This window comes from Labeo rohita, chromosome 16 (assembly GCF_022985175.1).
Source record: "Labeo rohita strain BAU-BD-2019 chromosome 16, IGBB_LRoh.1.0, whole genome shotgun sequence".
NCBI classification, from domain to species: domain Eukaryota; kingdom Metazoa; phylum Chordata; class Actinopteri; order Cypriniformes; family Cyprinidae; genus Labeo; species Labeo rohita.
The window spans coordinates 35,008,211-35,021,134 of NC_066884.1; the positions used below are offsets into that span (position 1 = coordinate 35,008,211).

General features: G+C 35.0%; 1 protein-coding gene across 2 annotated transcripts in view; it reads right to left on the minus strand.

The window, feature by feature from the left end:
- Positions 1-12,924, minus strand: part of grik3 (glutamate ionotropic receptor kainate type subunit 3) — a 157,954-nt gene that overhangs the window by 23,021 nt on the left and 122,009 nt on the right. For both annotated transcript variants that reach the window (XM_051131333.1, XM_051131334.1), the window contains 2 exons: positions 9,946-10,169; positions 236-354 (listed from right to left, as the gene is read on the minus strand). In XM_051131333.1, coding sequence (XP_050987290.1) covers positions 236-354; positions 9,946-10,169 — 343 coding nt within the window. The remainder of the gene's footprint in view (positions 1-235; positions 355-9,945; positions 10,170-12,924) is intronic.

The following is a 12,924-nucleotide window of genomic DNA, read 5'->3' on the forward strand; positions in this document are numbered from 1 at the left end:
AACGCTGCTGTTATCCCTCTAACCTGCCAGTGTGTATGACAGATGTTTGACACCCCTCATCTCCGCCTCACTGACAAGCAAGATGACTACTTCCTTCTCCTGTCAGAAAAGTCTGAACTCAACATGGTTTTGACAGGTAAAGGGTGGAAGACAGTCATATCACGCTGTTGTCAGGTTTTTCGGCTTGTTTGCCGTCTTTGGAAAGTGCGTTGAGTTTGCAGAAGAAGCACTGTACCTTGCTGCATGAGGGAGCCCACGCCAAACCAGAAGCTGTTGAGAAGGGTGAAGTTGTTTTCTACCACATCGGAGCCTGGGTTACACGGATGGGCATCATACCACTCGTACGGGCTGAACCTGTAGCAAGAACCAGAGAGAGTTCTCAAAAATGACCTCTGTATTTAAAGGTGAAGTGTTTTGCGCTACCAGTAACACCAAACAGAACTGCAAAAATAACAGTTTTCCAAACTCTGAAAATTCAAACTGTAAGGACCATAATTTCATAAGAGCTCTTCTGTAGTTCTGTACTAGAACTACTCAGAACATTGCTGCTACTACTGAGCGGCAGCCTGGTAACTGCATAGCAATGTGCTAAGAATAGCTCAGAACACTTTAGCAACCATACACAATACCCAAACACTGTGCAAAAACATTTTTAACAGTACATTTTCTGAAAAAGTAGAAATAAACCCTTGCAAAAAAAAACAAAAAAAACAAACATATTACAGTACATATTACAGAAAACACACACACACACACACTTTAAAATAATATACTTGTGTGAACTGAATGCAATGTTTTCACATGCTATTTGCAGTTAAATGAAAATTTAAAATGTATTATAATTAAACTAATTTAGTTGTACTTCACAATAAATGTGAATATGCAAAACTGTTTATTTTTTACTCACACCCTACGATGTATGTAATCCTTCATTTTAATGCGTAACTTTATCTGATCAGTTTCAAAGATATCGGTGCTGCCACTGTTGCCTGTCATGAGATTAAATGAATAGCAGCACACTGCTGAAATTACTACCAGAGGAATAATTGGAGTGATTAACATTTATTTTTTATTTTATTTTGTTTATTCTTGCAGTATGTTGATAATGATTATGATTTACCTCCCGTTTCATAAAGTATATAACGCAAATTCAAAAATGCCGCCAGAAAAAGCCTTACATCAGCCTTGGTGGTGAAATGCTACTGGCTCTTGTGTGTCTCGTGACCGACTGCATCATGCTAATGTTCGGGAGAGTACTTTTTGAATGAGATGTGTGAGCATTTTCAGCGATTAAAGCCTTGTGTTTTATTCTCTTCTTTACATAAAGATATTGCATGCCTTCAGAAGACTTGGAATGCAACAGGACTTGTTTGTAATGCTTTTATACTGCTTGTTTATGGACAGTTTTTGCAATAAATACCTGACTGTACTTCTATTTGCTTCCTACGTGTTTTATATTGTTCAGAAGTGGGTAGGTGTCGGGGTAGGGGTGGGTTTAGGTGCTCCAGTTTAGGTGCAGGCATTTGTTATAATGGGTAATGCATATTAGTTCTATTATTTGTAATAAATTATGTATTTTAACAGTTTTGTTCAATAAAGCCATCTGATTACTTGCTTTTGATACTTTATTTGAACTAAGTAATACTGCCTCATTGCTATCATTTTTAAAGGCTATTTTTCACTTAGGTCCATTTTTATTACTACCAAAAAAAAAAAAAAGTATAATTATCCGATTACTCAATTAAACATCAGAATAATCACCAGATTAATTGATTACCAAATAATCATTAGTGATTATCTGACATTTTTGTCAAAATTGAGTTATTCACATATTCTTATTTGGTGACATTGTATTTACATTATGTGATGTTTCTTTTGTAAACTGTGTACATTTTGGGCCTTTTTTTAGAAAACAAAAATGGTTCTATCTGCTGAAGTCTATGCAATGCAAAAACTTTCTCAAAAAGTGCTTACAATGCAGACAGAACCTTATAATTCAGTAACACTTTATTTTGATAGTACACTTTAGACATTCTACTAACAGTAAGTAACTTTGCAATAATATACTTTGGTTAAAATTCTCAATGGTAGTGTAAAACAACACCCATTTTACCTTGCCAAAATCAGCTCTGCAAAAATCATTCCATTCTGGTCGAGGCTGCTTTAAATGCAAATGAGCTCTGCTCACCCCGCCCCTCTCTTCTCTCTGTGGATTGACGAGCTTGTTCACTTTAGCCGCATTTAGCTGCTAAACTTGCTAACTAGCACATTATTAGGAAAAGCGATCGCAGAGATTTTTATACTCACTTTTGCTGTAAGTGAAACTGGATCACGAATGATTCGCGTGAACATAGACGGATATATGTAGATCAGGAGGTGCATTCCCTTCACAAACAAACATAATCCACTGCATCTTCAGCGGCTCAGATGTCGGGAGTAAATGACGACCACTATGTTCATTATTACAACACAACACCTCAATCGCTAAATTCTTGTCTAACTTAGATCCCTGCTCTGGCATCAAAACATGGAGGTTGGACTGTTCTGAGGTAAGATGCTCATGTCAATCAACTATTGTGGGAGCGGCCTCTGTGGGTGTGACGCAACAACGACAGGTATCTGAGAATGGCTCGATTTGAAAAAGGGGATATTATTTTTACAGATTGATTAAAAACCACTGCATGGATTTTTACCATTACAGGGTAGATTTGAACATACACTGACAACACACATTAATGTTCAAACAGCATGTAAAAGTGAACTTAGCATCCGATGAACCCTTTAAAACATGATGATTTAAAATGTACTTTAAGGAACATCTTTTAATTTGATATTTCAAAGTGCATTTTTTAAAAGTTACAATAATGAAAGTGTACTCTCTTTAAGATCAATGCAGCCTTTCATTTAGGTATTATTCTATTATCTGCATGTACTTTTTTCTATTTTAAATGTTGGATTTGAAGTACACTACAAGGGTACCGTTAGTTTAATTAAGCACACTGCTTTTTTCACAATGACAGTCATTAATGCATGTTATAAAAGTTTCATATTGTGTGATTTGCTAATAGACACTTTTGTTACTAGAACAAAGTGACTTTTGACTTCTAATTATGAACTCTTAGTATAAGAGTGTCACTTTACTTTAGACTAGACTTTACAATTGTATGACCCCAGGGAAATGTTTTACAGATTGGCCACTTCAAAGTATTTTGTTGAAATCAAGGCAAGTAGTCGTTAAGTGTGACGAGAGTGCACGTCTTGGCTCTTTTCAACAGCTTGTTAAACTATAACGTAATTAACTCTGGACACTCCCAGCAACTGCAGATGTCTGTAATTTCCCTTATAACACCTGTCCTTTAACATCTACAGTACAAGGAACATCTCAAAGCAGATGCTTGAAAAGATGAGAGACGCAGGTATTGCCAAGGGACTTGTTAGCAGAGCACAAGCACCGTAGCTGGAAACTCGCAGAAGACACGTTGTAGGATTACATTTGTCTGTGTGCATGTTTTCACTCACTGCCTGGGAAAAAAAAAAAAAAAAAAAAAAAAAAGTCTGATAATACATCAGTGTGTATTACTCATTCACCGTCTCACTGTCTTTATTGAAAAGTTGATGTGCATATTTTTTTCCTAAGTTAAAATACTAGCTCATATTCTTATTATAGAGAGACATCAATACAAATTCAACCAATGGCACACAGGAAGAATGGAAAGAACCTATTTGACATTATTTTTCATATATTCATTTAGTGGGGGTTATGCCTGGGGTATGTCAAAGAAGTCACACATTATTCCTTTAAACAGAAGAATTAAGCAAGTGAAAAAAAAAAAAAAAAAAAAAAAAAAAAAAAGTTAGTTAATTAATTACTAGCTACTAATTGCATCTTCAAGAGTGTAATTACTTTACTGTACTAATTACTCTTTCTGAAATGTATTGCATTACTTATTACAAATTACTTTCTAAATCCCATATCAACCCCAATCAGTTGAACACAAGAAGTGTAGACATAAAACTGCTCTTTTAATTATTTTAAATTAATAATATATAATTGCACAAATTATTATTGAACTGACCAAGGTGTTTAAAAGGAAAATATTAGGCTAAAAAAACATACATTTTAACATTAGATGTTACATTTTGATGTTAAATCCACTATTGTTTTATGTAGAATTGTCCTAGTCTGTACAGACTTCAATGTAATTACTTCAGAAGTAAAAGTAATTAAATTATAGACAAAAAAATAATAATAATGATGATAATAATAACAGTAATGCCTTTACATTTTAAGCAAATAGTAATTAAAGTACACTAATTAATTACTTACTAATGCATTACACCCAACATTGTATCGTATAGGACTAAATGATTTTAAAAATGCCAAAATGCCTATTCTGTTCCACAGTATCGTGCAACAAGGTTATTTCTTTTTTCTTATTCTTATTATACACATAGACAGGAATGTGGTCACAATTAAACACAACCCTATGCATCTTCTTCATTGGTCACCAAGCACTAAACTACATGAAGCCCTAACTCCGGCAAAATTGAAACCTGGATATGTTCTGGTCTTTGAAAAGATAAGACCAGTAAGATGGTGGAAAGAACATCCGTTATTACACACTTACTGGTGCATGAGAGCTGAAGCTTCAGCTTTCCCATTCTTTTGGAACTTTAAACAAATATTTCCAAGGCAAGAGCAGTGTCATGATAAGTTATTTCTCATTCGACTGATTCTTAGGTTTTTTTTTGTCTCTTAATACCGTAAGTAACCAAAAAAAGGGGAAAAAAAGAAACTTTTAAAAAAAAAAGTATGTAAAAGTTCATGTAAAACTCATTACTGAAATAATGTACTGTAACAATAAAACACATACATTTTAAAGAAAGATGGAACAATCAGAAAAAGAATTCTGTATAGTGCAAAATTTTTTAAGGACATCCACAGACCTCAGACTAAAAGGATTTAGGGGAGTAAACCATAAGTCTGACTTCTGTAAAGACTCGTGTCTGTATTCCTCATTAAAGGAGAAGTCCACTTTCAGAACAACAATTTACAAAAAAATTTACTCACCCCCTTATCATCCAAGATCTTCATGTCTTTCTGTCTTCAGTCGTGAAGAAATTATGTTTTTTGAGGAAAATATTTCAGGATTTTTCTTCATATAATGGACTTCATTGGTGCCACGATTCTGAACTTCCAAAATGCAGTTTAAATGCAGCTTCAAAGGGCTCTAAATGATCCCAGCTGAGGAAGAAGGGTCTTATCTAGCGAAACGGTTGGTCATTTTTTCCAGAAAATAAAAATTCATTTATTTTTAAACACAAAAGCTCATGTAGAACATGCTCTGGGATGCGCGTCCACAACACTACGTGCTATTGAATCACGTCGAAAGGTCACGCGGAACGTAGGCGGAACTACAGATCCAGTGTTTACAAAGCGAACATGCAAAGACTAAGGAAGTGCAAGTAAGTCAAACACTGTTTACAGACAAAAAGGTACAACAATGTCAGACCACTGAAGTTGTAGGAGAAAATGAGATGGAGTTTTTTGCCATACTCTACCTTTTTGAGCCGGCACAGACGATAAACTTAGACGTGATTTGTAGCGTCATGGACATGCATCCTGGAGCCTGTGCTACACAAGCTTTTGTGCTTAAAAATATACAAATTTTTATTTTTCAAAAAAAAAAAAATTACAGATCGTTTCACTAGATGAGACCCTTCTTCCTTGGCTGGGATCATTTAGCGCCCTCTGAAGCTGTATTTAAACTACATTTTGGAAGTTCAAAATCTTCATTATATGGAGAAAAATCCTGAAATGTTTTCCTCAAAAAACATAATTTCTTCACGACTGAAGACAGAAAGACATGAACATCTTGGATGACAGGGGGGTGAGTAAATTATTTGTAAATTGTTGTTCTGGAAGTGGACTTCTCCTTTAATGGTCACTCTGAAAGCCGCTTCAGTGAGAGGCACTACACACATTTCTGATTAAAATACTCCTTCAAATAATGACAATGCCACTCAAAAGACCCTCAAGCAGGGTGTTAAAACCTGTTTGGAAAGCAGGCTTTAAATGATTGAATGAATAACAAATTGTGTGATATTTTAATGTCAATTTGATCAGTGGCAACCCGTTTTCACTCCCACAACATCCACTACTACAGCTTGTCTGCAATATACAGACACAAAATGCATCCCATTTTACCAATGATAAACAGCAATAAAGCTGCTTTCAATAGGTAAACGTTAAGGGCTTTACATAGTACTTTACATAGAAATTATATGTTAGGGTATAATTGTGGGTAACCCTAACAGTGTCTCCCCTGCCATTACATTAGGGGGTCAGCCTAACGGCACCCCACCGCCCCTCTTGAAGGTCAAGTTAATTTTATTTAATTGTATTTTCTATATAGCGCCAGATCACAACAAAAGTCATTTAAGGTTACCTTTCCTATAGAACAGGTCTATACAAACTAAACAGTCTTACGTTATTTATCTTATTTACACGACGGCATGTCATTTCTGTCTTTACATGGACGCATGTCTACAATTTGTCCTCCGCGAAAACGCGGACGGGATCGCAGAGTCCATTCATAAAAACGGATTCACTCTATAGCGCAGAATGCCACGAAATCCGTCCCTTTTTGGATGAATAAATCAAAACTGGGTCTGTCACTTAAGTCGCATAGCGATATGAACTAATATCTGTGAATATTAAAATGCAAAAAGACGGTTTAGATATGAATCCTGCATGTTCCGCTGTTTACTATTCAAATACTGAAGCACACGTGAGGCTCGCTGTGATTTTCGGCCTCTGCGTCTCATTATATGGCGACATGAACACATGAACACATGAACTTCATCTCCAGAGTAGAGGCTGACATTTTTTCGGGAATCCCGCGGGTCACGGGATTCCCACGGGAATCCCGCGGGATGGGAAACAAAATCACTAATAATCACGGGATTGGGACGGGACAGGAAAAAATGTCAGCGGGAGTGGGCGGGACCGGGAATCGTAACGCTATGAAACCCAACTTTACAGACAAATATACCTTTTATATATATATATTGTAATTTTGAACTTAATTCTAGTTGACCCGTCTCTTTATTCTCTCCTTCTGTATGCTTTGGTGTGGATGGTTAAGCAAGTGAGTTCATGACGGACAGATCGTTAACGACTGGTAATACAGCAGGACATCCAAATGCTCACCTGTCATTCCTCGACCATATGGCTTTTCATCTGGAAGATGTATGTAGTAGCAAGTTTACATGGCCGCTCAATCTAATGTTAACCTAGAAAAATGTGCGCTATTGAAGTGTCTGTGTGAGTGTGGAAGCCGAATAGTAGCGCGGTACTGCATGACAGAGGCGCCGGTGCGGTCACTTGCTCTTAAAATACCGTCATTTTTGGTCATACAGATAAGAGTGATAGGCATCTTTCGAATTTGTAAAGACTCAACGTTTATTTGTGTGCACTCAGAAAAACAAGGAAACGTTGCGCTTTTGTAAACAAATTAAAGCAAAAAGGACGAGCTTTCTGCCGTCTGTCTCTGTGAACTTGAGCGCGTCACTTCGAAACTCCGTGTATACTTGCTTTAGAGACAAGAAAAATATATCTATAGAGTGAAATGTCTACTTTCAAATGGACCAATTAAAATAGGAAACGTGTGTCTGCATGAATGATTTACGTGAAATTTAATGTGTGTGCAATGCACACTGTGCATTTGTTTAAGATGGCTTTCAGTTCAATAATAATAATAATAATAATAATAATAATAAACAAAATTTTGCATTTTTATTCAACTAATGTAAAAAAAATAAATAAATACGGGCATACTGTGATCTGTACTGTATTCTTTACTGTAACTGGCAGATTCTACCCAAAAAAAAAAAAAAACACACATAATACAGGAGTGGGAGGGAATGGAAGTCATTCTTCCGGGATTGGGACGGGACGGGATTTTTTCCCAGTTTTTTCGTGGGATTGGGATGGGATGGGATTTTTTTTTTTTTGTAAAATTCACATGAAATGACTCTCACAGCAGCTCTGGAGTAGAGGGTGACATGGGAGTGGATTTTCAAATCTCTCCCGTGTCACCCTCTACTCCAGAGCTGCTGTGAGAGTCATTTCATGTGAATTTTACCGCCTCATTTGAGAAAACTAGCATCATTTCATACTGTATACAAACAGAAACTCTGCGGCAACCTGTCAAAATAAAAGTAAGGTTTAACGTGCAACAGAAATATATTACTCTTATATTACTTTTGTACAGTATAATGTACGTCTTTATATATTTCTATTTCTGGCCAATTTAAATGAAACAATTAAATTATAAAAATAAACATTACAACCAGAAATTCTGAAAAAAAAAAAAAAAAAAAAAAAGGCTACAATTATTATTAAAACTTTTTTTAAAGAAAATTCACATAAATGTTCTTCCATGTATTAATTTAACAGTAAACCTCTGTTTGTTTGCCAAAAAATAAAAGCGTTTAATTTTCATTTGATTAGAAATAAATAGATGTTTAACGTCTTCATTTGATCATCAGAAAAATTAAAACACAAAAATAAGAAAAGAAAATAAATAAAAAGACTGTATGGCCCTGTTGTTCAAAATGATAAAATTAAGAGTTTTGGACTTTTTTCACTGAAATACATGTTTTTGTTAATATACAGAGAGCAAAGTACCGAAAAAAAGTACAGTTGGGTACCCTCCCCCCACCCCCAAAGCTGTGAACCTAGGGGAAACACTGCCTAATGATACATTGGGTTTTGATTTTCAATTTAAATGTATTTTGACATTATTTGATGTAACAGGCAAATAAAAGTAAACAATAATTTATTCAAAATAATTACAAAAAAGCATTCCAATATACAGAATCATAGAAGTATTCCAAGTCTTTGGAGGCCAGATATTTCTTCATGATAGATCTAAAATTTGATCATCGTCGCCATCTGCCACAGCACTCAAATCCAGCACATCTTTAAACATTTGTGTGCCTCAAGACCAACTGTGACATGCAAAGTTCAGATTTATCTTTTGAATATGACTGCATTTACAGAGGGGAAGATTTTTAGCATGTTCAGTTTCACACTGTTTCTTATACAAAGCTACTGAAGGGCTTTAAAGAACTTAATGTGCAGCATTTTGTGGAATAAATTATTTTGACTGTACTTTTATCTGCCTGTTACATGTTTAATATTGTTAAAATGTGATTAGGTTAAGGAGTAGGCGTGAGCTTAGGTGCCTTAAAAATATTTATATTGTAACTAAAAATATCTTTCTTACCTAAAAAGATTTAATTTAATATATGTTAATAAATGTCTACTATTATCTGTCAATATTTGAATATTTGAATACACTATATAGTGAAAACATTTGTAGGAGCAACATTTACAGGTGTATAATACTCAATAACAAAATCTTAAACCAAGAATCATCTGTAAACAATCGATGCTACAGCTTTTCTCAGGTTCAAATTAATTTTTTGAAACTATTTTTGGCAATGACGCTTAAAGGCATGAAGATGACCACTTGGACTATAGGTCATTTAAACATTGATTTTTGCATTTCCTGGTGAGAATGTGAGTGATGGTTACCTGTGTAAAACTTTTTGCCATTATGTAAGGATGCTGTTTTTGGTTGTTATGATAATAATATGCAGTTCTTAAGATGTTTATTTTTTCATGTGCAATGTGCACCTACAGTGCATGTGCGCTACACAGTTTCGGGCCACACAAATCCCACCAGCAAGTTCCTTTGATATTCTAGTCCCTGTAGGTACGGTCTGGTCCCTTAGCCTTAGCAAACATCACTAATAACACATTGCTGTTTGCCCTTTGATGCTTTACTCAGTGAATTCACAGCAAATATCGGAAGCTACCGTGAAGGTTAATAGTCCCAGGTGCACAGGCCACAAGAACAATTGGTTGTCGCTCACCTGGCGATGACGAAGAGTACACAGCTGACTCCCAGGTAGGCCAACAGGATGTAGACCCAGATATCAGGGGTCATGGGGTTCAGAAAGGAGAAGAAGCCAGAGTTGGTGCTGTTGGGTCTGCGGTACAGGATACTGATGCCAGTGTTCAAGAAAGGCTTGGAGAAGTCGATAGCTTTCTCCCGCATAAAGGTGATTGTGAGAGGAGCCACAGCAAGGTCAGCCCTCTAGAGGACAGGACACAAAAATTAGGATCGAAGAAGTGCTCAGAAACATTGAACTGAGGCAGTCCAGTCAATAATATTATTTGAAAACCAACACGAAACCACACAGGCAACCCATTTTGTGTCCCTAATGCAATGCATTTTCAAATTAAATTAGCTTTAACAATAAAGATATGTTAGATAGGCCCTGATTATTCAACAAAAAAATAAATATTTTAAATCAATTGTATCATCAACCCATGACAATCAGTGGCCCTAAAAGTAAGTTCAGTTTTTTCAAAACCATATTAACATGAATCTGGCAATGTTGTATTTGTTTGATTGTTGTATCACAAAAGTAATTTAATGATTAGTAAATGGTTATGATTGTAGAATTGTAGTCCATTGCTGATTACAAATTACATGACAATAACATAGTATGATAGTAACACAGTCTGGACTGCACATATGTGACCCTGGACCACAAAAGCAGTCATAAGGTTCATTTCTTTGAAAATGAGATTTATACATCTTCTGAAGGCTAAATAAGCTCATTGACGTATGATTTGTTAGGATAGCAAAATCTGGAATCTGAGGGTGCAAAAAAAAACAAAAAAAAAAAAAAAAACAAATAAGTAAATCAGTAAATTGCCTTTAAAGTTGTCCAAATGAAGTTCTTGGCAATGCATATTACTAATCAAAAACTGAGTTTTGATATATTAACGGTAGGAAATTTACAAAATATCTTCATGGAACATGATCTTTACATAATAATGATTTTTGGCTATTGCTACAAATACACCGTGCTACTTACGGTTTAGTGGCCCAGGGTCACATATTAGGTAATGTAGTCTGACTACTTCTGATTACTTTTAAATTACTTTTGGCTCACATACACTAGAATGGGATTATTCAATTATTCAATTTATTGAATCAGCAAATTACTGTATGAATAATTTGCTGTCATTGTGTGAATAATATGCAATCATGTAATCCATAATTAATTAACTGTAATCTGATTATGATCATTTTAAAACATAAAATAATCTAATTAGAAGTATTTAATGTATGAAATCTGATTACGCAATCCAGATCACATGTAATCAGTTACTACCCAGCACTGCATACCATCTACATGAAACCCTAACTAAAACTAATTACTAGTGTTAACGAAAGCAAACATGAGATAGAAACCTATTTGCCAAAGCAACCATGCCATTTTCGCTTTCTTCTGCAAGTCTCTGAATTGTTTTATCATGTCTTGTGTTATGTATCATGTACCAAAGTGATCCTCATCACAACTATAATGCAGTACCAGGTGGGCTACTGAGCAAGTTTACAGTGTCAGAAAAGCCATACTTTTGGAGCTGTTTACGTGATGCAGACATGAAAATGTGTTAGTTTTCTAATCATGCACTATGGTAAAAGGGTTTTGAGGTCATAATATGTGACCCAGGACCACAAAACCAGTATTAAAGGGTCAATCTTTCGAAACTGAAATTTACACATCCACTGAAAGCTGAATAAATAAGCTTTCCATTGATGTATCATTGTTAGGATAGAGCAATATTTGGCTGAGATACAACTATTTCAATATATGGAATCTGAGGATGGAAAAAAATCTAAATATTGAGAAAATCACCTTTTAAGTTGTCCAAATGAAGTTCTTAAAAATGCATATTACTAATCAAAAATTAAGTTTTGATATATTTACAGTAGGAATTTTACAAAATATCTTCATGGAACATGATCTTTACTTAATTTCCTAATGATTTTTGGCATAAAAGAAAAATCAATAATTTTGACCCATAAAATGTATTTTTGCCTATTGCTACAAATATACCCCAGCAACTTAAGACTGATTTTGTGGTCCAGGGTCACATATAGTGTTGTGCAAGGAACTTTGCAAAAAGCCTTGCTAACTGATAATCTGTAACTGCAATCCTAATATATGTGAAAATTAACGTTGTTTTAATGACACTAGTGTTTATTTTAGCTGGAAATTTGAGTAAACTGTATGTAGTAGGGATGGTAAGAGTCACTGATTCGCATCGGTGCATCGGCAACAAAAAGTAAACAATGCGATGCATCGGATACAAGTTAGCATTTGTAACGCGATGCATCATTTTGCAAACATATTTGCATCGGTAATTCACACTGTGTCGTAATAGAGGTGAATCATATCGAATCACATCGGTAGCTGCTTCATATGCATCTTTAATGTATTGTATGTCAGTTATGAAGATGTACATTATAAGTACATTTTTTGGAGTTTTGCAAAAAAAAAAAAAAAAAAAAAGAGGTAGAGGCATGTTTTTCCAATGAGCCTATATTGGTGTGCAAATATACAATTTCCAATAGCACATAAACACAATATGACTGTGTATTAATAAGGTAAATAAGACCATTTCAATTGACATGCCTCAAAAGGCACAGCACACAATCAATGAATTAGCCAACTACTAGCATGATAATTGTCTGAAAAAAACACAATAACTATTAAAATAGATGTAGTCCATTGTTTGTAAATGCATTGTTTATTTTTAATGGAGATGCCTAGGCTCTGTACTTATGTTGGAGCAAACACAGGTTGAATAACAATATGACAAAACAGAGCAATCATTACACATAGATCATAATAACATAATTGTTAGGAGAAATTATATTAAAAAAAAAAGTCTCTCTTTTGAGAAGTATAGATATGACAGCATACAAACCATCCTATCACACTTTGTAACACGGGCAAATTCACACCCCAGAGGCTCAAAGTCAGTATTGC